Genomic DNA, 27,248 nt, shown 5'->3' on the forward strand with positions numbered 1-27,248 from the left:
TTCTTTCCGAGTGGTTAGCAAACGCTAACCGATAAGAGAACCAGAGGGAGAAGCAATGGCGGCACCCAGCGGACGGTTTATGTAATACAGTCACTAGTTTTTGCCCCTCATCCTAACCCTGTAGCAAGTGTATCATATTTTGTAGATGACTTTTTGTGAGTTTTTCAAACTTCTGCATCATTTATAAGTCATAAACTGCAACAACAGCAATAATTTATGGATGTATATGGATATATGTATACAAAATTAAAAATAAATTGCAGATGTAGCAAAAATATTGTATGGAAATGTTTTTATTTTTTTTCAAAAGGCTCAATAAACACTCATTTTTCTGCATTTGCAAAAAAATAAAAAACAAATTTCTGGCAATTATTTCACGGCAAATTATAGACTAGTACCTGCGCATCACCACTAGAGGGAGCTGCACTCAAATTTATGCCTGTTCAGAGACTTTTACTTATGAACATTTTTATGCTTTTTCTGTATTGCTGCAATTTGTTTTTACATGACAATTTCCTCACTTCTAGAACTGAATAAAAGGCAATATTTATTATAGAGTTGCAACATGAAACAAAAAGTATGTAAGTAGTATAATATTTAAACTGTAATCCGGGCCTAAACTCATTCACTGTCTAATAATATCCTGCTTTGGGCTGACCATGAGTGGCTATCAATCTGAACTGTGGCCTGCATTGTGAAGCAGGATTTCATAGGTTCAGTGTCCATCCTGGGTTTTCTGTACTATGAAAACGCTTCTCTTCTTATTGGGGTATACTGCCATAGTAACCTAACCTAATTTGCAGCTGGATTAGAGCTTATTACAGCTATGAAATCACCGCTTTCTGACCAATTTATTCCATATCCATTCCTGGAAGATCCTGTGGAGCGTCTGTGCATGGACTGTAGGAGTGTCTGAAGTTTTTCCGTTTCCCCAAAACGCAGTAAGAAATATAGATTATTAAACAAAACTTTATTCCTTGGGGGTTTTTTGATTGTTTTTTGTTGGCTGCAAACATTTTCACAACTATTTTACTGTGCTTCCTATTTGTAGTGGACGCTGCATGTAGTCAAAGTCTGAGTTTGACTTCTGATTTTATATTTATTTATTCAGACTAACCTAATGAGAGCTGTGATACTTGTATGTTAACTCACACTGGTGCCAGTTTTCCTTCCTTGATTCAAACAGGCTAAACTTTATTAATACTGCAGCTCTCTTCCACTCACACTGAACTATTTCAAGCACACAAACGTCCATACAGAACATTTAATACTGAACTACTGCACACAGCTTTTCATTTAACACATGATCACACTGCTGCTTTTTCTGTAGCAGCTGTGCTGCTTTGAGCCTCTATCATGTGCTTAACTGTGTTGCCATTACTTATCCATCTGATTGGTGAGATGCTGTCAGCACCAACACCTTCATGCAAACGTTCATGTGAAAGCATATCTTGGTTACTGATTTAAGGGTAAGTGGATGTAATGGAAAGACACCATGGTTATGCTAAACTCGCTTCGTAGTGCATGGCTGAGGTGAATGTGTGTGGTTAAGAGTGACAAATAGCCCCACATCTGGTGGGATTTAAATTTCCCGCTGTGTTACATTTGGAATGTAAAGACAACTTTTGACAGCTTAGATGATTTCTTTCACTCTTTGACAGACAGGCTTCTCACGTTGATCCACCTTAAAACTGTACATTCAGTGTCCAGAAGAGAAGAACCTGGAAGCTAACAGTGTTCAAAGCAAAACACGATGAAAGTGCTCATAACAAAATCTCTTATTAACCCAATCTGCATTCTAACATATCATATAAAACTTAAAACGCATTTATTGTACATTTGGCACCAAACAACAAAATGATTTTATCTTGTCTCTCTGTGAGACGCTGGGTAAAATTCTTCAGCACAATCAAACGTGATGTTAATGTTCATGTGACTAAAGTCATTTTGTCTTCTGTGGAGATGGGCAGCTTCAGCTCACTTTACACCTTCCTTTATGTTGACTTTTTAAACCTGTCAGGAAAAAGAAAATAGAGAAATGATTACATTACCCTCAACCTCTTCACATCACTCAGGTTAGATTACAGGTTATAATTCATTGGATTAAAATGTGTTCATTGCAGATTAAATCTTCATATACAAGCTAATATTCGTGACTTACTCATATTGTCATGTGAGGCATTGACAGTTTGCTGAGACATTGACTTCCGTCCCAGTCTAGACGGCTTCTTACTAACTTTGGATGGAGATAACACAACCACTTCGCAGTTATCCTCATTCTCCTCATCCTGTTTAGTTTCTGGGGGTACAGGTTCTGTGTTAACAGGAAGTTTATTCTGAGATTTCCTCTTAAAAAGTCTCTGCCTTAGTGTGGGACGGCTTTTTATGTCTGACTTGACTCCATTTGTCCTCTTGAAGCTTTCGCCTGGGGATTCTGCCGGCAGCGGACTCAATCGATCCATCTTCTCGCTGCTGGCCAACCGTGGGCTCCCCGAATCTGCCTCCTCGGGAACCTCAGCCAGACCTGAACCCCTCTTGGGTTCGCGCAGAGATCCTGTTGGACGGGGAGTATCCCCAAACGCTAGTGCGTATTTAGGGTTGTAATATTTGTGTGCTGGGACCTGGATTTCATTATTCCGTGAATCCCCTAAGCTAACCTGGAAGCGGGATGTGGTTGCTGCTAATGGCGGGCGTTTGGTACTCGGTTTAGAGCGAACTGTGGAGGCCACCTGGGCAGCAGGAGGGCTGACGTGAAACTCTTTGTAGAGGTTCATTTTCTCAGAGATGGCATACAGCTCACGGAAGTCCCGGTCAAAGAAGTCGACTGGCTGTCCCGTCATCACAGTGATCATGTTTCGGTCCATGCGAGACGTGCACCAGGAGAAGCTGGGAGGACACAGCATTAACAGTTAGGAACGAGCATATTCTCTATGGAAAATCTTCGTGTCTCTAGCACAGTAAGCAGGTATCAAACAGACTACAACCACATTCCTATGGCTTTGATCATCATTTTTCTGATTAAAAGCATTAGCAGTATCATTAGCATGCTACCAGAACAAAGTTAGTTGATGACCTTTTTTGTCCAGGTTAAAATATTTAAACAACCGCTAAATGTACTCCCCTAAAATGAGGTCACCCATGCTAGCATAACAAGCTGCCTATAGAGATCATCTACAAAAGTCCAAACACAAACAGAATAATTAATGTCTCAATCCTACACAGAATTTAGCAGAGCTATTGATGGAGGCTGTCATAAAACGAAAGCTACATTTTGTACTCAGGCTAGAAAAGACCAGCCTGAACAATAGCACAGCAGATAATCTACAGAGGCATGAATCACAGCTCAAAGACAGACAAGTTAGGTTGGCTGGCTGGCTGGCTGGCTGGATAGATGGATAGATAGATAGATAGATAGATAGATAGATAGATAGATAGATAGATAGATAGATAGATAGATAGGTGTGTGTGTGTGTGTGTGTGTGTGTGTGTGTGTGTGTGTGTGTGTGTGTGTGTGTGTATACACAATCAAAAGTAAATCAACCGTATTCAGATAAGTGGATAAACACCTGCTTATCCACTTATCTAGCTGCATGTCTCTTCTGACCAGATCGCGCTACACTTGGTGCTTTGTTAGACTTTAATGCAGTACGACATGACTCAGTGCACGTCATGGCACAATGAAGCCACTAAAATGTTAAGCGTGCATGGTTACAAGAATGCTGCTACAACTGCCAATTAAGAGACACAAGCATGTCTTTACAGTAAGTCTTAAAATAGAATTAACACACAAATGGCATCAGAGTGATTATTGCTCTCTTAAAAGAGAAAGTGAAGAATTATATCCAAGAATGATGAAAGTATTCAGAGACAGTCTGAGTCTTTCACTCACATCATTTGACAAAAGGAACCCAAGTTATCAGTCTCTAATCTTATACACAGCGGCAGATAAAATTACTTAAACTCAGATTATTACGTTTAATGGAACATTTTGCACAATATTTCCTCCTCACCTGTAGGAACCGAACACAACTTTGTCCCCATCTACCAGCATGTATTTATTACAGAGTGAACCAGGCAGCCTGCCAAACGACAAATTGAAACCAGTTCCCTGAAGCGTTCTGGCTCTGATGTTCTGCAACGACACAGGGTCAGGATGAGGATGAGAACATAACCAACAATGTCAAGACGCAGGCAGTTTAACAATCTTTTTGATGGAAGCAGCACATAGTTTGATTTTTACAGCCATACTCTTAAAAATCAGTCCACCCAAACCTCCTACTGGCTGCCTACGAAATATGTGGCTCAGCAATCCTAGCAACTGATTCAATCGTCCAATCTTTAAGCAAGTCGTTTTACTACTTTTGACCAATCAAGTTTGATGGTCTTGGGCCACATCCAGATATACAATCAGCTGAAGAGGACAATTGAGCCACATCAGCTGAAAGTTAATTTTAAAACCACTGGGGAGTGACGATTTAGCCTTTTGTTAGCTTTTTAAATTTTATCTCCATTTATAATCACACAGTAATTATTGATCAGCACATGAAACCAGTTACGTCTTGAACGAAGTGCATTCTCGAGATAACTCCTGGCTACACCTGAACCCCAAAATCTCCTACAGCTAAATATGGAGGAGAAGGATACACTTGATTGCTCTATAATAGGTGTCCTTTCCAATTCTGTTACTGATTTTGTGTGAGTTCAAGACATAAGTGGAAACAATTAATAATTTAACTAATGGGACACTTCTATGTATAACTGCTTTAATACAGTGGTGAAAATAGCATGTCAGATTTGGTCATTTCATTACTAGGATGTGTGTTATTTTGTACCTGCGTTCACAAAGTTAACTATTTAATGACGGCACTGATGCACTTTGAAATTCTGCATCAGTGATGAAATCTGATTTTTCTGTGATGTCGCCATCATTTATATCAAAGTAAAGTGGGATTACAAGACTGCCCTTCCAGTTTAGGCAATATTTGACAACGGTTATTGGTTGTGACATGAATTATTGAGTTGAACCAAATTATTGAGTTAATTTATCCAGAAAAAAACAAGCAAAAAAGCAACAATAGTGCTGTTACAAACAAACCAATAAAACAATCCATGACCCTCTGAATAACTGAACCTACACTAGAAGACGCAACTCTTTAAAATAAGCTCAGATTATGAGGTTATTATTTTTCTCTGCGTCGCTGATATACTGTCTAAAAGTATAGTCTTACCCGAAGGTGTTGTGAGCCAATCTGCAGCCTGGAGCACATGTCCAAGAAGTGCGGCACACCTTGCTCATCCAACAAAATGTAAACAGGCACCATGCGACGTGACGCTGCATCCATCAGGTCCTGTAGGATGTGGATGTCTGTGAGGATGTCCATTACTATGGCGATCACCTGCAGGAGAAATAAGCATTAGTATTTTATATCCAGCACCCGAAGGGCCTGAGTTCAATTCCAAGGCCGGCCGGCTGGGGCATTTCAGTGTGGAGATTGGTGGTTCTCCCCGTGACTGTGTGGAGTACTCTCCAAAGTATGTCAGGATAACTGATGATTCTAAATTGGCTATAGGAGTGAATGTGAGCATGAACATTTGTCTGTCTCTTTGTGTTATGGACTGCCACACGTTCTTTTAACCCCTTACAGCACTTTAAATTAATAACCCCTTGGCAGAAACAAAGGTGCACCAACAAGTCAGCAACACAGAGAGAAAAAAAAATGTTGCAACATTTGAGAAACCTGAATCTCAGCTTAAGTTCACTGTCAGCTACTCCTCCATGTTACCTCTCTATAGGAGGATGGGACAAAAATCAGTACATTGCTTGAGGGCAGAATGACTCCAACAAACCTAACAAAGGAACCATGAGGTGAAGCTAATCTGTCTAGCTGAAGCACTTTGCCACCTGTTAATACACCAACATTGAAGGCACTGCTGGGCCTTATGAAAGAGTCTTAGCTGCTAGTCCAATAAGAGTGGGGGAAGCCACTGTGTTATCCTCCGGCTGTGTTCCACTCAGACTGACAGATCACACAGATAAAATCTTGTAACAACAAAATAAGATCATCTGGGGAATTTAGGTCTGTCACTGACCCATAAAGCTCTTTCTGTTCTGTGAGTACGCTGGAATTAGTCGAGGAGGTACATCCTGGCAGAACACCTATCCTCTAAACCACCTTGTGACTAGTACAGAATCACAAAAGTCTTGTTCTTCAACACGTCCTGTCATGTTTGCCCACAGCGACAGAGTGCGCCTCAACTGGAAATAGTTTTAGAGACAAAACAAGCTGACCAGTGGATTTAGTAATAGCACAATGTTTCTATGTTTCTCTAATGGTTTTCAAGCAACATTCAATGGTCACATGTTGTTGTTATGTGCCATGTTCATTATTGTGTCCATTAACATTTTACACTGAGGGCATTGGGGTTACTACTGCCTTGCAATTGTTTCAACTGATTCATTTGACATGATATATAAATCTTTTGGTTTACGTTGCCTGCAAAGGACTATGAAGACAGGACTAACTGTGTGTTTATTGTTGTTGTTGTTGTTGCGGGTGTGACAGTGAAATTCTTGGCAGCTTAATATTTACATACAGCCCACATAGTTTAGGCGACAAGCTGTAACTAGTTAGCATACTGTGCAGAGGGCATTATCTTCTCTGACAGGTCACAGCATGAACTGTTGACACAGTGACTTAATCTGACATTGTGCTTACAGATATATTCATATTCTTAAGGCTGAGCTAGGAATCAAAGTGAAAAAGACACTTAAGACAATTAATTGCTTTGTGCTCAACACAATTTGGAAATGTCTTTCTTAGGCTAAATTCCTATGATGCATCCTATGATGCATAAGGTGTTACCAAAAGGCCACCTAACATCTGCATAGCAATCATTAAAGCGTGTCTTTTTATGTAAAACATAGCCAAAATACTGAAGTCTGTGTATGTGCAAGTATAATCACTGTGAGCTCCGGCTTCAGAGTGCTCAGTGTTTATCCAACCCTGACTTTTCTGTGCTTGTGAAAGGAGGAGCATGTAAACCTTCTTAAGTACATTAATAAATCATGCTCTCCCCATATACTCTTTAACAACAAAGAATACAAGGACCAGCCGTCTCTAAGCCGAGTTTCTCATATTGTGGATTAACAAAAACTCCAGTTGAAGATGGTGGAGGGTTGTGGGTAACTGGTTAGTAGCAAGCAGACTTGAACAGTGTTGCTGTCACACAGAGACAGAACAAACAGAAAAAAGGGACACATTACACAACACTCATAATTTTCTAGCAAAAATTGTTTTTTTAGAGATGTTCTCGATGGTAGTTTCCCTAATAGGGCAGCTGTGGCTACAATGTAGCTTGGCACCACCAGTGTGTGAATGTGTGTGTGAATGGGTGAATGACTGAATGTAGTGTAAAGCGCTTTGGGGTCCTTAGATTTGCTGGTTTCCTCTTGTTTGTGTTAGTTCTTTTCACAATAAAAGTCCTTGACGTATTACACATTGTGATTGTTGTACATATCATGGTTTGCAGAAGTGTGTCGAAACACTTTAAAACTAATTTTAGGATTGCAATAAAGTTTTACCTTTGATCTCAGTTATCAAAAGGACAATTTCCTTTCAAAAAATATTTTCTTGTTAGGCCATAATTAAAACAGAAAATGATATTCCCCTTATCGGATAAAACTTGTTTTGGTAAAGAACATTTGTGAAGCTGATTTTGTCATCTGTGCACTATTTGGATGAAGTGAGCAAAATAAAAAAATGACGTTGAGTAAGTATCAGTAACATCTGAAAAGTGAATACATTATTATTTTATAATGGTACTGTCCCGTTAAACATATTTTAATTCAATGGAGGAAAAATGCACACACTCAAACACAAAGAAGGAAGACAGAGTGCCACAATAGAAAAAAACCCAACTACTAACAGTTCATTGAAAAAAAGGCTAAATAATTACACCATGTACATTTCACATTTATATCGACGTGAACATGATATACAGAAAAAACAAACACAGGTTTCAGCCAATGACCTTGTGTCGGTGTGGGTCTCCAGGATACCACCAACTACAGATGACAGGGGACCTGCATGTGTTTATTCAGGTGTAACAATCCTGCCTTTACACCCTTCACCCTCTCCCGCCACATCACACAACCAACTCCCCCGTGCCAGCCCCTCACCCATCCTTTCTAACACCTGACCAACTCATGAGACCAGAAGGGCACCAGCCCTAAACTGTGCGTCTCCCTCTGGCCTCAAAGTCTGCACTGACCAGCTAGCCCCCATCTTTACACTGACCTTAAACAGATCCCTGGAGCTATATGCAGTCCCCTGCTGTTTCAAGCACTCCAGTCATCGCTGTCTCCAAGAAACCCCCTATAACTTGGTTAAATGCTGTAGAGCTGTCACCCTGGTGTTAACATACCTGCAGGACATCACAATCTGCAGAAGGTCAACTAGTGGAATCGACCTTCTGCAGTTTGCTTTCCAGTCAAACAGGTCAGTGGACAATACCATCAATGTAGGTCTACACTAGATCCTGCAAATCCTCGGTTGCAGACCCATCACACCCTGTACACAACCTGTTCCAACTCCTGCCCCCTTGTAGGTGCTACAGAACACTGTATACCAAAGCAACCAGACATCTGCGTGTATATTATACAATAGCCGTTATTCCATAATTTATTCAGCATATATGAATATGCCTGTGTCACGTTGCTGTTGTCTGCCCTGCCTGTTCTGTTTACACTGAGAGCAAGAAAAAAAGTGGAGCCTAATTTCTTGCATGTGTACACAAACGTGGCCATTAAACCCAATTCTGATTCTGCCTCTGAATAAATCAGTACAACATAATCCCTGTTGAGTCAGATTTATGAGAAAAACACATAAAGGCACCATACTAAACCACAAGTTTTATGTAAAGTCCACACAGCCCAAGGGAGGGCAAAAAACAAGACACGGTCCTTTCAAACATGAATGGACATGTTACGTGCAAGGCAGAGGTGGAGAGTATGGAAATGTTTATTATTTGACTGTTTCGTCGTCCTTGAAAAGCAAAGTCATGGAAAAAATGTATCTTTAAATCTGCAACAAATGTTCCTCTGTTAGACAGAAAAGGCCTGGTGTTTCCACTCATGGTCTCACTACAGAAAAATGCTGAGCCAACCTGAAAGCTCAACAGCAGAGATACAGGCTGAGACTTGAGGACAGTTAGGAATCAAACAACCTCCAGCACTTGTGTATGTTTTCATTTTTCTTTCATCCCATCAGAAAGAAAAATGAAAGAATCACTAAAACAAATAAAAACCAAAAACTAAATCACTGTTCACATGCAAACAAGTTAGTATCTGAAGAACTGGTTGGTCAACATGTGTTATCTTGAGTGTTATTTTTGCTTGTCTTTTTTATGTACTTTTTGCTCATGTACACCAATCCTAAAGCACCTACTGTTTAACTGTTTGTCTTCTTGATCTGCCAAGTTTGGAAAACACCCAAAGGTCTCGGTATGGCAAATTGTGAAAAGAGGGAGTGAACTACTAAACAATGTCTTACTTTATCAAATGAAAGAACAGTAGGCAGGGCAACCAGGAAACAAGGTAGTGTGTCATTCTGTTAAGAGCCAGAGATCCTGTTTTTACTACCTCCACTACCTGATCTGTACCCAGGAAGAAGGAAAGGGGTGTTGTGAAAAGGAAAGACCGGGAATTTCAAAGAAAAGCTGAGAAAAGTTGCACAAGTCACAAAACCCAGGGTGATTATGTGACATGTTCCTGCAGCCCTCCCTGACCCACTTTTAAAGAGAAATACTAAGGAAGCGAGTGCACAGCAAAGCCTGTCACTGCATTGTAGACTGAGCACGGAACAGATGACTCAGCGTAGATCCGGCACCCTATGAGTAAACATGACTATCACCAACTCACATTTAAAGACCCACTTCAAGCCTTTAGTTGCTATGTGAGGAGCTATTAATCACTCAAACTGGTGTTCCCCCCTCCCTGACCCCTGTGGAGCTAGATCTACGGGACACTGCAAAGAGCAGCAGCCTTGTAGTTTTATCACACTACAAAAAAAGAGCGTGGACAGTGGTTTCACATTTCTTTACCGGGCTTGAGTTTCATGATTCTGAGCCCTCATTTTAAATAAAAGCTTTAAAGTTTCCCACACAGAGCCTGTTTAACTAGAACAAATTCCTGCAGTCTATCTGATGAAAAACATACACAAGTGCTGGAGGTTGTTAGAGCACCCTGGATCCATTTGTTACACAGTTACTACCCACCTATGTTTGTGTATGTATTATTAATGTCAATTTTGCATTAGCTACTGCCAATCACAGCAAACAATCACCTGCACTATTCCCGCCCTCCACCTATTCTCAGTCTCATTTGGGTATTTTCGTATGATCATAGTTTGCAAGCCAAATTATCTTTTTAAAAGAAAAAACTAACTAAAAGAAAAAATAAATCATGTCTACAACCATAACCAAACTAGCCTTTTGAGCTCTGCATTCTGAACCTGCTTGCCTCTTTTTCCTTTTTCCAGATCTAAAACAGAACCAAAAAACTGACATCTCTCATAATTATACATTGCTCTTCGCTACATGTTCAATGTTCAAGTATTGATCAGCCCTGTGGCTTACCAAATTCTGGTATCTGATCGATACCAAAACTTGCAGCATTGGACACTCGTCTTCTAACAGGCAATTAATCTTTACCGACTAACTACCTATTAGCAGAAATGTGATTAATTGTCGTAAATGTACTCCACATTTTTAGTATTGCCCATGTTACTGGTTGTATTTAAAGTACTATCATAGACTGACATAAGACTATGATCGTTATGAATTTATAAGGATGCCCGTTATTAGCCATAAACTTTTAAACGGGTTGAATCGGACCCACACTCCTCACCTTGCTAGCCTCTTGGATGAGCCGTCGCACCACCTCCTTAATGTGCGGTCCGTTGTCTTTGGGCGGGTGTGTGTGCACGGAAACCCGGGTCACCCCTTTGAAATAAGCCCCGCTGGGCCACCCGATATCCAGCGGCGGCACCTCTGTGTCCGACATCTGGGGCCAGTAGGTGGAGTGGACCCCTGAATCCGCATCGGTGCCGGTGGCGCCCTGCTCCGACCCGGAGGTGGATGCCTTGCTGTCATCCCCTGAGTCGTACGGTCTGAAAGTGTTCGTTAATAGCTTGACTTCCCTGGCAGACAGAAAGTCCTTCGTATTGTCCTCTTTAAGTCTTGTTTTGAAGGCGCCATCGCCCTCCTTCAGCAGCAGTTCTACAGCGGTTCGCTGCTCTTCACTATAGTAAAACTCCGGCTTGGTCTCCGGGACTTTGACTCCTATGCGCCCGTCCTCCATCACCATGAGCTGGGATTCGGCCATGGTGGCTTTCGCGGTTAGCACCAATAAAGGTCAGAAGCTTTCTTAACCCCGAGCAGGGTTTGCTGAGTGACACCTACATACAGGTAGACTACAATAAAACTGGGAAACTTTTCTCACCTGACCGGAATTCTCACCGAGATTGAGCCGAGACTTTGGACTCTTCACTTGCCATTGGAATGATGAAGACGACGCACTGCAATGGGCGTTAACGTCTGTGAAAACCTTTGTGTAACTTTCGTTTTGGAATTTTCATTGTGGAGGCCCAAATCATGCCAAAACACATCCAGAGAGTCTTAGAAATGAATATGATTAATAATATACATTTTTAAATTTAAAAGTGAGGATGAAAAGATTTCTGCTTTCAGTCAGATTGACCAAATTACACAGAGACATTGAATGCAGCACACGTTTGTCCCGAGAGCTATAGAAACACGTACTCTGAAGCTATTGGGAGTTTTCTTTTCTTTCTTAGCAGCCTTGATAAGGTCAGCCCAGGTAATAAACCGAACAAACACGCACTTTATATGTGGGCCAAACAAGATAAGCAGTGTCATATGCCCTAAATAAAGTGAAACAACTTCTAGGGGCTATTTTGAGAATGTCTAAAACACATTTGTGTTGTTCTTAAAATACTCTGGTCACAACCGAATACTGAAATACAGATCTGCTTTATTATTAGTATATGGGACATGACACACAATAACTTTTACTTTTAGACGTCAGAGTGTCCTAAAATGCTTTTATTACTTTTCAGACATGGACACACACACATGACTGAACCCTCTGGATGGTTTACTTATAATATGTCTGCACAATACCTTTTTGTTGTGTGGAGTCTGAGCAATCAGCAACAACTTCAAAAGTTCATAAATTACAGTACTAAAACGTGGGCCTTGTTAGGAATCCAACACCACGATGTGATCAAAAAGTACAACAAACTTAATCATAAGGCTGACAAAAAAAAGTTTACAGAGTAGCGTTCATGCGGTGACACTTATCATGCATAAAATGCATTTGTAAATGGATGATTTCTTTCAGAAATAATAGCATTAGGTACCTTACAATTGAAACTTATATACTTTTCCAAATAGCACTGAATTAGACATCACCACTGGGCAGGACAGATCGATACATGAAATACTTTTTCATTAAAAAACAGAAAAAAACATGTTTTTATCTTGACTTGGGCTTTTTATGTCTTGTCAATGACAAACATGAACGCTATCCTTGACATGATGAAAATTAAAAACTCTCATGTTTGGTGTATTGGTGAGCCTTTTCCTGCTAGCAGTTTTGAGTTGCTCTAAGTTTGAAATTTAATCTCAAAAACACAAACAAAACCAGCATTAGATGTTTGACTAAAAAAGTTGCAGTAGTTTTACAGATGTTTGCCTGTGGGCCGTCCTCTCAGATGGGTTTGGTGTAGTTGGAGGGGAAAAGGCCTTTTTTGCCCCTTAGCTGACCTTTCCACCAGGTCTGGTCAGAGACCTCCAAAACCTCAATGATATCCCCTGCACTGAACTCCAGCTCGTCCGCCTCTTCTGCCTTGAAATCGTAAATGGCTCTGACCTGCGTTGTGTGGGAGGTTTTGCGCTAGATACAACAGAGGAAGATAGAAACTTATCAGTACTCTATATGTTATCAGCTCACTGTCACTGGCTAATTTTCAGCCCAATTTTCAAAGTTTTATTTACTATGTGCAGAGATTTAAAGAGACAGACCTGTCTGAATTTGGGCAAAGAAGAGCCAAATGTAATTTAAAAATGCCCACTGGGGCTATTATAATTGTTATTCTAGGCTCCTTAGAAGTTGGCATTTACATAAAAGTGTACAGCAAATCAAAGGTCAAAGACTTAACTACTCTGACTAAAAGTTGTGCATGCACGCCTGAAACTGAAACTGTACAGTCACACAGTCTATATGGACAGGGAGACACTGCATCTTACACACATTTCACAGATCGCAAGTCCACAGTCATCAGTGTAACCACAGACTTACGCACAGAGTTGTGTACCTGTCGTGGTGCTGGAGAAGGCGCACGGTCAGAACGTGGAAAAATAGGATGAGGAGGTAGAAGCTTATTTGAGTCTCCTCTTTCCTGTTGGGGCATAAACAAGTCACGTTAGCGTTTCCCTTATGGCTACCTTGTCATTCTGTGACTCCTGTTAAATCCACTGACAGCACCAGATAGTGACAGCACTAATAATGACACAATGACTGTGTACGTTTCCAGGCAGGTTTCAATCTTTAGCCCTTACCTCTTTTTGCGTCTCTTTGAGCAATAGTAGACTCTGTTTGGAGATGGATTTTTTTTTATAGTATTCCACCAGCTGATTGAGTGAGGGAAACTTTTCTGACCACAGGTAGTACTGCCCTCTGCTGTCACGCATCACCCTGAAGTGCTGAACATCTGCTGGATGTCTAAAAGGGTATAAGATGAAAAGTAGGATCCTTTTTATCTGCATTTCCGTATTTCATTCCATGTACTACAATGACTTCATTGATGACTACAATGACTACTTATGTTTGTTCCATCCTTAAAAAAATGTGAGACATTGTGCTGTTATACCCTCACCAGCCATTTTATTAGGTACTCCTATTCATCTGCTCATTAGTACAAGTATCTTTTCAGTCAATCACAGTGCCGCAGCAGAAAGTATTTAAGCAATTAGACATGATTAAAACAACCTGCTGCTGTTCTGAGGATCAGAATGGGGAAGAAATGGGATTTATGTCACTTTGAACATGGCATGATCGTGGGTGTGCATCTCTAGCATTTACAGAAAATGTTCTGAAAAAGAGAAAGAATCCAGTGAGCTGCTGTTCTCTGGGTGGAGTGGAGCTCCAAGCTATTAGGAAGGCAACGGTAACTCAAATAACCACTTATGACCAGAATGTCTCTGAGCACAGAAGTCATTAAACCATGAAACATATGGGCTACAGCAGCAGAAGACCACACCAGGCAGCCTGTCTGAGTATTGTTCCTGACCATATCCATCCTTTTATGACCATAGTGTACCCATTTTCTGACGAGTGCTTCAAGCAGAATAACACGCCATGAAATCATCACGCACTGGTTTCTTGAACATGACAGTGCGTTCACTGTACTCAAATGGCCTCCACAGTCATCAGAGTTCAACCTAACAGAGCATCTTTGGCAAGTGGTGGAAAGGGAGATTCACATCATGGAAGTGCAGCCAAGAAATGTACAGCAACTGTGCTATTGTGTCAGTGTAATGAAAAACTTTGAATGTTTCCAACACTTTGTCCATTCAGAAGGCAAAATTTCAGCCTGGTATTAGCAAGTTAAAACTTACCCAGCAGCTGTTGAGTGTCCCTCACACATAAAAGAAACTACTACTTTGTAATTGGGCCAGAGTATTTTTTTTCTTTTGTCCTCAAACAAACAGCCACTATCTCATTGCAGCAACTAGCCACACAGAGGGAGACAGGTAGATGAGGTGAATAAAACAATGTATGCAAATCTAAAAGATGAAACATCTTTATAATTGTAATTATAATTATAATACTTACATAAAGTTTTTATTTCAAAATTAAATATTCAATCATTTGCTCAGAGGGTTCGCTGTTGTCTGATTAACAATTTAGAGCACAGACATGCATGCATGCACACACACACACGCTGACACACTCGCACACACACACACACACACACACACACACACACACACACACACACACACACACACACACACACACACACACACACACACACGCACGGACACGCACACACACACACAAATATATGCTGCTACTATATTGCATCAGCACTCAACAGTGCAGTGAAAGAGAAAACATTGATCAACCTATGGCAAGCATACAAAAAAGACCTTAAAGACAAGTTTTGTTTCAATATAAAATTTGAATGCCTCAGGTATTCATCATTTTAGTAGTATCGGTCTGGACCTTAAAAGATTAGCTCATCAATATCAGACTGCTGCAAGCAGGTAAGTTTTAGAGAAAGAACGAAAGTGAATCGTCTGAAGGAAGTGGTTGACTCTTAATTAGCACATATTCATACTTACTCTTGCCCACAACTGTGTGACGGTGAGAAACACCGACAAAAAAAGAATTCCGAGAAGAACAAACTTAAATGGTGAGCAGTGAACATGCAAAGCAAAATAAAGGTGCGGGACAAAAAATAAACACACACACACACACACTGTGTAAATTGCTGTACTGGAAGCCAACATGATAACCACTATAGACAAAAGCGAGCCATTCATGTCTACTGTAATTTCTTCACCCTAAATACAAGACTACATGTCATGTCTTGCAAAGGGGAGAAGGCATGTTAAATATGTGAGGTATTTCTCCAAAAACTGGAAAGATAGGAGCTCTGTGGAAACCCCAGACAAAGGCTGAGTCACTACATTCCTACATGAAAGGCACCACCAGTGGGCGACGCTCCCCCTCACAGTGACCCTGTGTGACTCCATTTGAAGAAACATTTGCCTCTTTTAAGCTACACTGCACACTGTTAGATATATATAATGTTTGTGAAATGGAAGAACAGCAAACGTGTAGAGTTGGCACAGAATTGCAAATGTTAATAGTCTAGCTGTTAGCAGTTGTTAGGCACATAGATTAATCAGTCTGAATACATGATTTTTAGTTAGTGGGGTAAAGATAACCTGCAAACTCAAACATGCTAAATGCACCTGACAGAGATGGAGAAGTCGCCTGGAGCTGGTTTTCGGCTGCTTCGTATGAGAAAGGCCCCCACGGGCTGTGACATCAGTATCTCCTGGGCGTCAGTGCGACTGGTGTTTTCCTGATACCAGCTGGAGTTATTAAGGAGACAGGGGAGAACAGACGTAGGAGATGGGGAGCAGGAAACATAAAGTTCAAGCAGTGACACAAAACCTGATGGTGCTGAAGGAGCTGAGGTGGTAAAAATGCATAATTTGCTGGCAAGAAACAATATAGGATAAAGTGATCACATGCCAAAGTAAGTAAGCAAAATAAGTAAATGTAAGTCAGCTACATAATGTACTTTGAAATTATTAACAGGTGTAAATACGTAAATACAGAAGCTAGAAGGAGGTTAATTTGGAAAAAAGAAAACATATGAAAACATGGTTTTACCTGGGGATGTGAATGTCGATATAGTTTTTTGGGACAAAGCCCATAGCTCCGTTGTGCTCTGCTCTGTACCAGTTCCCAGATGTTTGCAGAATCTAATTTACACAATCACACAACACACATACATGAAAACAGTCAGATCATGTTAACGATCCATTAAAATCTGTCTGTGAGGCCAGCATCATGATTTATTGGTCAAAAACAAACAAAAAGTCTTATTACTTAAAAACACTATGATTATTACAAGTGGTGTTTATTGCCAACATATAGAAAGTACGATATAAGGATTTATGTCACATTTGACCTCTGACCTTTCCTTTAAGGTTAATAGATTGGTCTGAAGGTCAAAGTAATAATAATTCTCCATAAAGCTGTTGAAATCTATGTTTTTTACTGCCATTGTTAGTATTGACAACATACAGGCAATAGGGAATAATATATAGGGATTCTAAATATCGCATTATTTTATTATGACCTTATTAGGTACATTAAATACATAACAATTTGAACAATTTGTATTTTGGGGGAAAAATAAAAAAAGTGATCAGAAACATTTTCACATATTATCTATTATTAAACATTTAAACTAATTTACTTAATGATAAAATTAATATGAGAAACATACAAAAGCCACATAGTATAAAATAAAAAATAATAACTCTAATTATGCCAAAATGAAGTGTGTTAAAATGGTGAAACAGCCACTCCCACCCGGAGCAATGCCTGATCTCTGTGCATCAGCATGCATACATGTCCACCAATCAGCCACAAGCTTAAATTCACTGACAGGTGATGTGAACATGAATGATTCTGCTGGGAAACACTGGTTGTTGACATTTATTCAAATGGATTTTGTTTACCTATCACCTGATTATACACTGCTGCAAACCAACCACACCCTCCATAGTAATGACAACAGTCCAAAACTGCTCAACTGGAGATGATCCAGGCATCTAGGGGATTCAGCTAAATAACCGTGATCAAAGTGGGACCCACCCCACGACCCACAGGACCCAAAGGATCCTCTGTTATCCTGTCTTGAACAACAGTTTTGTGTCCATGTGCCGATAGAACAATTCTAGTTCAGTGCCACAAGAGGGTTCTCCACTATATTAGGCCAGTTTTGCTAAAGTTGTCACTTACTGGTGTATACTCACAGCTTTCCACTTATTTGCAGATCCCTGTGTGCTGCCAACTAAACTCTGACAATACATAATGCAGATTTTGGAGTACAACTGAAAATAATATCACAGACACTCAAGCTACAGTTATACTGATCTCTGGTGAATGCCAATCAAGTTGCATGGTCCTGGTCTGTGAACACAGGTTCTCACTTAATGACACTGGGCTCTGCTCCTAACAGTGTGGCAGAAATATGGACTCGAGTGTCCCACTGGAGGTAATTTCATTGGCAGTGTTCCTCCTGCAGTGGCGGTATATATATATATGAAGAGAGAGAGAGAGTATGCATAGTATGCAAACAGCTAACAAACAGGCATTATAATTCATTATACAATGAGAATAGGACAAATCAACAATTCCCACCCCCTCCATGACGTACTGACTACTCACAGGAGCACGTTCAGTGAGAGACTGAGATTACCGAAAAGCACCACTGAATGACACAGGAAGTCATTTCTGCCCGTGGCCATCTCCCTGTACAACACCTCCATCTAACACACTGTAAACACTGCAGTAGTTACAACCTTTTCACACATGCGCTTTTCTACTCCGTAATATTCTTGTCAATTTTCTTCATATTTATTTATAATCACCTCTGTTAATCCTTGATATTTATAATTGAGTGATCTGATATATTAGTGCTAATTTCTTAAATGTGTAAAATCTGTAACATAATGTGTTGTTTGGAGTTTAGTCTGTTACTGTTACTATTTTTACCATTTCTTCTTGGAGCAACTGTAACCCACATAATTTCCTTAGGGATTAATAAAATATTCTTAATATGATTCTGATTGTTTCAGGATGACCTGCCATTATCCAGTGACACATCTGCTTACCTGTATCTTTTGCTAATTTCTCCTCCTCTTCTTTTCTCTTTTTTCTAAACTGAAAACCTGATGGCTTTGAACTTTTCTTTTCCGTCTTCCATTGGTTTTAATTTTGCAATCCAGTATGAACACCCTTCCCCCAACCCGAGGATCACCACAACATAACCTAATGGACCTACACCTTAGTTCCCAGATTCACTTTGTCTAGGGTTTATTTTTGGGATTTCGCACAACCCAGGATTCAAATCATGAATACATAATGGGCTTGGATTTACAACATTATGAATGAAATGTGCTCTATTTGGAAGCAGCCGGGCCCCCTCCCCTATCGACAGGTTGTGTGTGAGACTTTAAATCATCAAACTGTAAATTATAAACTTTAAATTCTTATTGATCCCTTTACCCCTGGTCCTAAAGTGTATATTTATTTTCTTAGTCTTCTTATATTTATTGTTTCTTTACTTGCACTGCTGTAACTGAAGCCTCGTCATCTCGTCTCTCTATATACTTACTGTATATAGCGGAGATGACAATAAAGTTTACTTTGACTTCAGCAGCACCTCGCAAACAGAGGGCGTCCTTACTCCGCGCAAATGGCAGTGAGAACACCGATCGGTGCCGCCCATGATGCCGCACCCACCACGATGCCACCCCGGGCAACCGCCCATGTTGCCCGTATCAAAAAAACACTACTGTCCTCCTGTTGCGCCTCACAGAAAGGAGCACATAAGGGTCGTGCTGCTGGGCTGATGCCCTTCTGTGACCCTATTCAGATCTTCCTGTGCAGAGATGGGCAGTAACTGTAATCCTATTAACGAGTAAAGTAAGGGATTACTATTGCATGCATTACTTAATCATGATTTTGTTTGTGAGAGTGTCTCATGAAAATGACATACGAGCATGTGACGTCTGTGGCAGCAACAGATCAACAATGGATTATATGGAGTGTGTGAGAGAGAACGACCATGCAGCGTTTAAAGCTTGGAAGTACTGACATTACTTTGAGTTTGATTCTGTAAAAAGTGACAAAAACATTAACATTAGCTGTACACTCTGTGTGGGAAAAAACTTTTCTACAGCAAAAAATTTAACTTCAAATCAGAGCAAGTACCTAGCAAGCCGCCATGGGAATGTGAAATTCCCAGAGAAACCCCCAGATCCCCCCACTGACATGATCGCTGCAGCCTCCACCCGCCCCACTGCTGCTAAACAGGTGAAAATAGATTTAAGAGCAACAGGACTCAGTGCGGCTGAATCTTCGATTTTGTTTATTTTTTGTTGTGTTTTAATTGAGTCTGTTGGAAAAAGTGAGTGTAAACACAAAACATTGTTTTATCTTATATGCTGGAATATTTATATGCATATTTTTATGCACATTGCTTGATGCAATGTGCATAAAATTTAAAGATTAAACTAATAAAAAAGTTTTAAAAGGAGACATTTATTTGATTCAATTTTATATCATGGACTATATAGAAAAAATAGAATTGGTCTGAAAGGTCTATTGCTTTATAAAATGTTCAGGTTGTGTATCATGTTTTTTTAAAGTAACTAAGTAATAACGTAACTAATTACTTTGGAAAATAAATAATCAGTAAAGTAACAGGATTACCCTCTTGGATAAGTAATCAGTAATTAGTAACTAATTACTTTTTTCAAGTAACTTGTCCAACACTGTCCTCGTGTAACAGCCTGTCTCCTTGTATCTCCTTCTACACTCCTGAGACTGTGCTGGAAGACACAGCAACACTTCCCTCCTGTAAGAGTCAGACTACATGTACAACCTGAATGTGCTGCAGGTGTTGTCTGGTGCTATCAGCAGTGACAAGGAAACGAATAAAAAGGCAAAACTCTAGGAAAATTCAGGGGAGCTACGGAGAAATCGCCTGCAAAACCATTTTATTTGGGGGTTGTCTTGTTACTTCTTCAAGTGTATTGGTTGTCACTGTCACGTGCACTAACCGTGCTTTAAGTTTCCCTGAAGATGCATGGTTATGTAGAGACTTTGTGTTTTACTGTGATGTTCAAGTGTTCCAGTAAAGCTTTATAGTAGTGTTTATAGATATAGATATAGATGGGTCCTTTTAAGCCATTTTCTAGGCCAAAGTACCAGATGGCCTACACTGTAGAAACTGAGAATATTTTTTCTCTCAGTTATGATTAGTTCTGTGTGTGTGTGTGTTGTGGTTTGCCTGTGTGAGATAGCTGTGGGTGTTTGTGAGAGTTATTTAGAGGCTGAGTTTTTGCTGATCCATTTCCTTGTATACCTTTTGTGTATATCCACCTGCTATACACCAATACACCGATGGAAGTGTTTTAATGCCGGGTGCAGTGGATTTACATGAGCTAAATGCTGCAGTGCACAAATAAAATTGGCTCGCCCTGCAGCGGGTTACAAAACCCAACACCTTTTTACAGGAGACCTCACTTTTAACAGCTTTTCTGAGAGGTTTACACCAGAACAACATCGAAATGTTTTTCCATTGTTCACATAGTTTGAAACGTATTATAACAATAAAGCACCCAAATTAAGTTTGCAGGTGTATATACATGAACTAATGCTTCAGCAAGGTGCTGAGTTAACAAAAGCGATGTGTGAAAGCTGCGTTGAGTCATTGTAGCTGTTTGTCTGCTAGTTTGATGTTATCTGTGCGTTCACCTCTGCTATATGATTTTACTTTGTGATTCTGTCAAGAAGATATAAAGATTTTGTTGCAATGGCAATGTAAACAGGAAGGAAACTCGGACTTAAGCAGCAGGATGCAGTCGTGGTTGGCTGCACAGAGAACTGAAGAGCGCTTCAGTGAATAGTACAGTGCACCATTGTTACACAAGAGTGATAAAACACTAATCTACATGGAAATACTCTGCTTTATACTCAACATATATATAAAATCGGTCATTTGAATGTTTTTGTATGCTGACAACTTTTTATGACTTTTGTGAAGAGCGATGTTGCTAAAAACAAACCAAGGAAGTGTTTGCATGTCTGTGTGTGTGTGTGATCCTTACTTTCAAGCAGTCTCCTCTTTTGAAGCTCAGGTCATCCTCCGCTTTAGCTTCAAAGTCAAACTTGGCCGTAGCCTCCATCGTAGACAAACCTAAGAAGAGATGAAGAAACAAAAGGTTAGAAGTACTCCAGTGTGTTCAGATGAAATGATTAACGAGCTGGGAAAACAGACGTGTGTAAGTCAAAATCAAAAGAAACATTGCACTGACATCAGTTGGTGCTCTTCTAGTATCTTAATGGACGGAATAATTCCCCACTCAATCAAGGACAGTCGCTATGTCTTTTCCCTTGCGTCCTTCCAGACCACAACCTGTGTTAGCACCTCTACAACAAAATCCTTTAAGTGCCCGTAAAGCATAAGTTCTCACCTTGAATTTTGTCCACACACACACACACACACACACACACACACACACACACACACACACACACACACACACACACACACACACACACACACACACACACACAAACAGTGTTATTTGAAGGGCTGTGCAATGTGTCTTCAGAGAATCAGGAGCAATGCGGCTGCTTGGAAAACAGAAGGGCAGCTGGCCATAACTCAAAATGACGACCTGTCAAGTACCTCATCAAAGAGCCAAAAATGTTGGGTTTACTCACCCGCCTTTGTACTGTTCTCCAGACAGAGCTGAGTTCATGCGGCTTACGAAGAGAAGTGACAAATTTACAAAGAGAGATGACGAACTCCCTGTCAGTTCACAGGAAACACACTGTCACCTCTGGCCAGCATACACTCACACGCACTGAAATACACACAGTGCAGAGATGCAAACAAACAGATAGGAGCTCAGGCTCGGCGTCAATTAACAATATAAAGTGGAAGACATGTCAGTGTATGACAGCTGAATTTTAATGCTCCTTTATTAATGCTCATCTGTGCTGCAGCTGAGTATTAATAGCTCTCTTCAACCTTTACCCACACCATGTGACTTTAGTGGTAATAAAGATGGTCACCAAAAACAAATCTATCAAATCTATAGTTACTGGATGTTTGAAAGACTTCTTTAGTTTTCTTTTTAGTTTTTTTTTTTTTTTAACTTACCATAGTTGATCAGGTCACATGTCCATTTTGTTCAACTCACTGTTTGCTGGAGCTTGCTCACCTGTGAGTTACTGAGAAGCATTTCTCTGGGCTATAATCAGGTAGGTTTCCCCCTCCCTCACTCATTCGCCTAATTTGCTTGTCCCAGAGCTGGTGTGCTCCCTGTGATCAGCCAGAAAAAATATTCCCATCACAAAGTAAATACTGCAATCACTTTTTGGCAAGTGACTTTTATATATCTTTATTTTTCTAGGCTAAATGTCTCATTGACATTTAAAATGTCTGGGGTTTTTGGAGAGGTCGGGCAAAAAAAACGCAGCAAAGAAAATATTATAATTCTATAAAGTTACTGCAAACAGTCAAAATCAACTGGATTTATTATAATATAGATAAAATATGTAGGTCATTATTTTATATGTAACTATAAATCATGTTGCCTAAAGTCTGTTTACCTATATAAACAAAGACTAAAAATAAGGTTAAAAAAGCACAACACTGGCCTTTTCCCAGCTGAAGCAGACAGGCAGCCCTTCAGCTGTGATAAAGTTATTTGTTTATTTATTTAAGTCTCTGTCTGTCACAAGTGCCTGAGGTGTTGTAACAAGTGCGTTCACCGACATACTATGGCTGGCTTGTGGTTGCACCCATGACATTTTAAGCACAGTAGTGTAGAAGTAGAAGAAGAAGTAGAAGTATTTCATTTTTATTTTGTCTTTCTTTGGCTGGTGTTGCTTTGTTACTCTTTCCTCACTCTGGTTTCACAGGTTGCTTCATTACGCAGAGTTAGTTTTGTCTGGTTCTACTTGAAATTTGCACAATAACAGCTTTGTTTTTTTTAATGTGGCCATTGCTGCTTCTCCTTGGATCTACACAGCTTGTCATTGTATGCCAAGTTTATTTTGTGGATTCTCTGTGTTTCTCATGTCAGAGGTTTTCCACCAGACAAGGCAGGCAAGCAAGCAATGGACCTGAGGACTGCCAGGTAAGAGAGGATGGGTTAGTGGCACTTGGTGTCAGATATGGCCTCTGAGACAAGGGAATGAACTTAAGAAGCCAGCTTTATTGCTCAACTTGGAAACTCAAACTAAATAAAAATAAAATAAAATAAAAACTCTAACAAGGAAGAAACTGGGTACTGGAAACTAGATAACATGGAAACTACAGAGTCCAGGGAAAGAGACTGAGGACTAAAATACACACAGGATAACGAGAGGATGGGCAATAGGTGGGAACACAGCTGGAACTAAGACAGACTAACAACACTTTTAATATATTTGTATATGTGTGTTTTATACATGGTCTGTTTATTACCTTATGTGTGTCGCTAAGTTTTGCTTTTTGTGTTTGTAAAGGTTGTATTTAAGGATTTAATTAGGGTGATTTAATTAGATTTAATTCGATTTAATTAGGGTGTAATTATACTCACTTTTCACCCATGACTGTTCACCAATCCACACCAGTAACACCATTATAAAATTTGCTGATGACACCACCATCATAGGACTGATCGACAACAACGATGATTCAGCCTACAGAGAGCAGGTTCAGCATCTGAAGCAATGGTGTGATGACAACAACCTGCATCTGAACACAGCCAAGACCAAGGAGATGTAATCGACTGCAGAAGAACAAAGCGATCTGAGCACTCTACCCTCTACATTGATGGGGAGGAGGTAGAAAGGGTAGAAAGCTTTAAGTTCCTCGGAGTCCACATCTCGGCCGACCTTACCTGGTCCACAAACATCTCCCACCAGGTAGGGAAAGCACAACAAAGGCTGTACTTCCTCAGGAAACTACGTCAGGCCCAATTACCCCAAAGACTGCTAGTAAACTTCTACCGCTCCACCATCGAGAGCCTTCTGACATTACTGCTGCATACTCTGGTTCAACTGCTGCACCGTGGAGGACAAGAGGAAACTGCAGCGGGTGATGAGGGCAGCAGAGCGGGCAATCGGCACCTCACTAACCCCCCTCAGAGACATCTATACTGGCAGACTTCAGCAGAAAGCCAGCATCATCATCAAAGACCTCTCGCACCCTGGACACTCACTGATCACACTGCACCTCTCAATGCACCTGCTACTTAGATGGCATGTATGTGTATGTATATAGATGTAAGCGTGTATGTGGAAATATGTGTGTGTGTAGGCATGTACGGATGCATATATGTATATATACACACATATATATATATTTGTGTATGTGCGTGTATGTTTGCAGGTGTATGTATAACTTGTACATATCTTCTTGTGTAAATGTAAATTTGTCTGTTATTGTGTAAATACTTACGCTATTGTGTACTTCACACACGTGGAGAAATGCCAAACTGCCTTTCATTGTTCTTGTAACAGTGACAATAAAAAGCTATTCTATTCTATTCTATTGTTGTTTGGAGGGACCAAACAGTTTGTGACCGCTGTGCTGTTGTGATTTATGTTGGATAATGTTGGATATTAAGGTGAACTGTGGAACAGCAAATGCAATCAATGGTGAGCAATGCATGCTTAAGCTGACAGGATAAGCAACACTGGAGTTATTGGGTTTTCATTCATAACAGTGGCATCGCGTCAAACTGGCCACTAAACACTTCAGTGGCTACAAGCATAGGCTTAGCCTCTACATTAAACAATGGTTGGACCAACCAATGCTGGAGGCCCCCTGCAGATGTTTTGTTAGGGCCCCAACAAGCTTGTATATTGGTTGAAGTCCAAGTGTTTTTGTTGCTTTCATCATAATAGTTGAGTATCATGAATATTAAGCCAAGCTGACATTAACTAAATCCAGCTGACGGTAATTTTACACATTTTCATTTTTCCTCTTCGCTGAACAGGACTGCCTGCTGTTGACCAGTAATAGCTTGACCTTTATTATGCAGTACTTTGGTGCTCGGTTTTAGTGTGTGTTGTGCGCATGTGCCAAATCCCTCTTCTATGGTCCCTGTTGCCCTGGTAAGCCTCATTCAAGGTCTTTACTCACCCCAGAGGAAGTGCTTTAGTTTGTGGTATTTGTATGACATTTCTGATAAAGCGTATTTTGGCATTAACTTGAAACTATGTATTTTTCCCCTTTTTTCCTCAGCCTGTAAAATCCCTAATGGTCAGACTGTCTAAGTGGTAAATTCCCCGTCACATTAAAATGGATTTTCTGTCACATTAATTGTCACATTTTTTTCACCTAGCATGCAGAATAGTTTGCTTTAAAAATGCTTTTTCACAGACAGAGCTCTTTAATGCGTTTTTGAATTGTATTTGATTGAGAAGAAACTCTGGCACTCAGCTGACTCAGTCTTCCAGCACATGTAACCCAAATAACAAAACCTGACCTAAACACACTGACCATGGGAACACAAGACTTTCAAAATATAACAGGAAACATAATAGAACGTAGACATGACACACAAGCTTGACAACATGGACACACACACACGAAACACATGACAGACTGGACAGGAAACATGACAAATAAACCAGGGAGCATGGATGGTAACACTGACTAAACTAAAACTCAACTAGTCCCTAACTAATAATAACACCAGAACTTCAAATTCTTTCTATATAACATAAGAAATCAAAAATACAACCTAACTGTAAATGCTGAGTCACGGACCCAGCTCCCTGACAGTATGATCTAAAAGTTGGTAACATGTCCTAAAATGCACATTAGAAGATATACAGAGTATATAGTGGTTAGGCTGGATAGATGAGATGACATCCTTGGATTTTAGCCTTTGTTTTCCTGGTAGGGTGCACTCTCCTGTGACTGGGGAATGCCCCATAAAGGTGTGCTGTTTGGCTGCATTGCTGAGGTAGGCAGTGCCTGTTAAACTACCATCCACATGAATGTTAGGGGTTCCCCCGCAGAACTATGTCCTTCAAAAGATGATCAGAAGTATTCACTTCATCTGCCGGTGCTTTTATTATTGTGGTTGATTGTTGGCTAAGAGCTATTCGCTAAATACACAGTGTTCACAGAGAAACATGACAAAGAGATGAAAGCATTGACTTCAATCTGACAAAGGTGCAAATAGAAAGGACGGGGATTTGCAGAAGAAAATCAAATGCTTAACCCATCAGAGAATAAAAACATCACTAGTCGCAGACTTTGCCGTAGCAGATCGAACCATATCAACAATATTAGTATATCAAAGAAAGCCACAGAGGCACTGACATTTTATCAGTCTACCTCAGCTGCAAACTCAACAGGGGAAGTTTAGCTTCTGTCAAGTTTTCCACTGATGCATCTATTAAACATTTCTCCAGCAGGTGAACTGTGGTTTGAACTTTTCCCCACAGCTGGAGCGTCTGCTGTGGTGCAGCCGATGCTCTCACAAACACCATGCATGTGTTTCACTGTATTTACATGTGAAATTATTTTGTTTCCCAGCTGACAATGCTATAACAATGAACTTGGCAGGAGACGTGAGCTCTGAGAAATAACTGAGTGACAAGTGCAATAATTAAAGAGCCTTTGTTAATCTTTAATGTTCATTGTTTATTCTTGTTTGGCATGTTTGTATAGTCTGTTGTTGTTTGTCCTAGTTTCCCTCTGTGCCCCGCTGTGTCAGGTTTGTATGTTTTAATTTGTCATCTCCATTTAGATACTTCCTGTTTTACATTGGTAGTTTTTTCTCACCTGTGCCTTATATTCCTTTGTCTTGTTATACCTGATCTGTTTCCC

General features: G+C 40.2%; 2 protein-coding genes across 2 annotated transcripts; both read right to left on the bottom strand.

The window, feature by feature from the left end:
- Positions 1–1,804: 1,804 nt before the first annotated feature.
- On the bottom strand, positions 1,805–11,573 carry fam83fb (family with sequence similarity 83 member Fb). The gene is made up of 5 exons (XM_080879510.1): positions 10,907–11,573; positions 5,229–5,396; positions 4,011–4,132; positions 2,162–2,886; positions 1,805–2,013 (listed from the first exon to the last, which is right to left on the bottom strand). Exons 1-5 carry the CDS (start codon positions 11,381–11,383, stop codon positions 1,973–1,975), a joined length of 1,533 nt encoding a protein of 510 aa, XP_080735636.1. The 5' UTR covers positions 11,384–11,573; the 3' UTR covers positions 1,805–1,972.
- Positions 11,574–12,127: 554 nt separating this feature from the next.
- On the bottom strand, positions 12,128–21,736 carry grap2b (GRB2 related adaptor protein 2b). Its single transcript, XM_080881123.1, has 6 exons — positions 21,511–21,736; positions 16,493–16,584; positions 16,066–16,188; positions 13,642–13,804; positions 13,398–13,481; positions 12,128–12,976 (listed from the first exon to the last, which is right to left on the bottom strand). Exons 1-6 carry the CDS (start codon positions 21,586–21,588, stop codon positions 12,791–12,793), a joined length of 726 nt encoding a protein of 241 aa, XP_080737249.1. The 5' UTR covers positions 21,589–21,736; the 3' UTR covers positions 12,128–12,790.
- Between the last annotated feature and the right edge of the window lie 5,512 nt (positions 21,737–27,248).

This window comes from Rhamphochromis sp. 'chilingali' (assembly GCF_963969265.1).
Source record: "Rhamphochromis sp. 'chilingali' genome assembly, chromosome: 4".
Lineage (NCBI taxonomy): Eukaryota > Metazoa > Chordata > Actinopteri > Cichliformes > Cichlidae > Rhamphochromis > Rhamphochromis sp. 'chilingali'.

Bases quoted from the DNA above. Each gene is read 5' to 3' on its own strand.
- fam83fb (XM_080879510.1), bottom strand. From the start codon at position 11,383: ATGGCCGAATCCCAGCTCATGGTGATGGAGGACGGGCGCATAGGAGTC. The intron at 4,133-5,228 runs GTAAGACTATAC...GTGTCGTTGCAG, and splicing joins TTGGCTCACAACACCTTCGG to AACATCAGAGCCAGAACGCT. The intron at 2,014-2,161 runs GTAAGTCACGAA...TTTTCCTGACAG, and splicing joins TGCCTCACATGACAATATGA to GTTTAAAAAGTCAACATAAA.
- grap2b (XM_080881123.1), bottom strand. From the start codon at position 21,588: ATGGAGGCTACGGCCAAGTTTGACTTTGAAGCTAAAGCGGAGGATGAC. The intron at 16,585-21,510 runs GTAAGGATCACA...TGTGTAAATTAG, and splicing joins AAAGAGGAGACTGCTTGAAA to ATTCTGCAAACATCTGGGAA. The intron at 16,189-16,492 runs GTAAAACCATGT...TAATAACTCCAG, and splicing joins ATCGACATTCACATCCCCAG to CTGGTATCAGGAAAACACCA.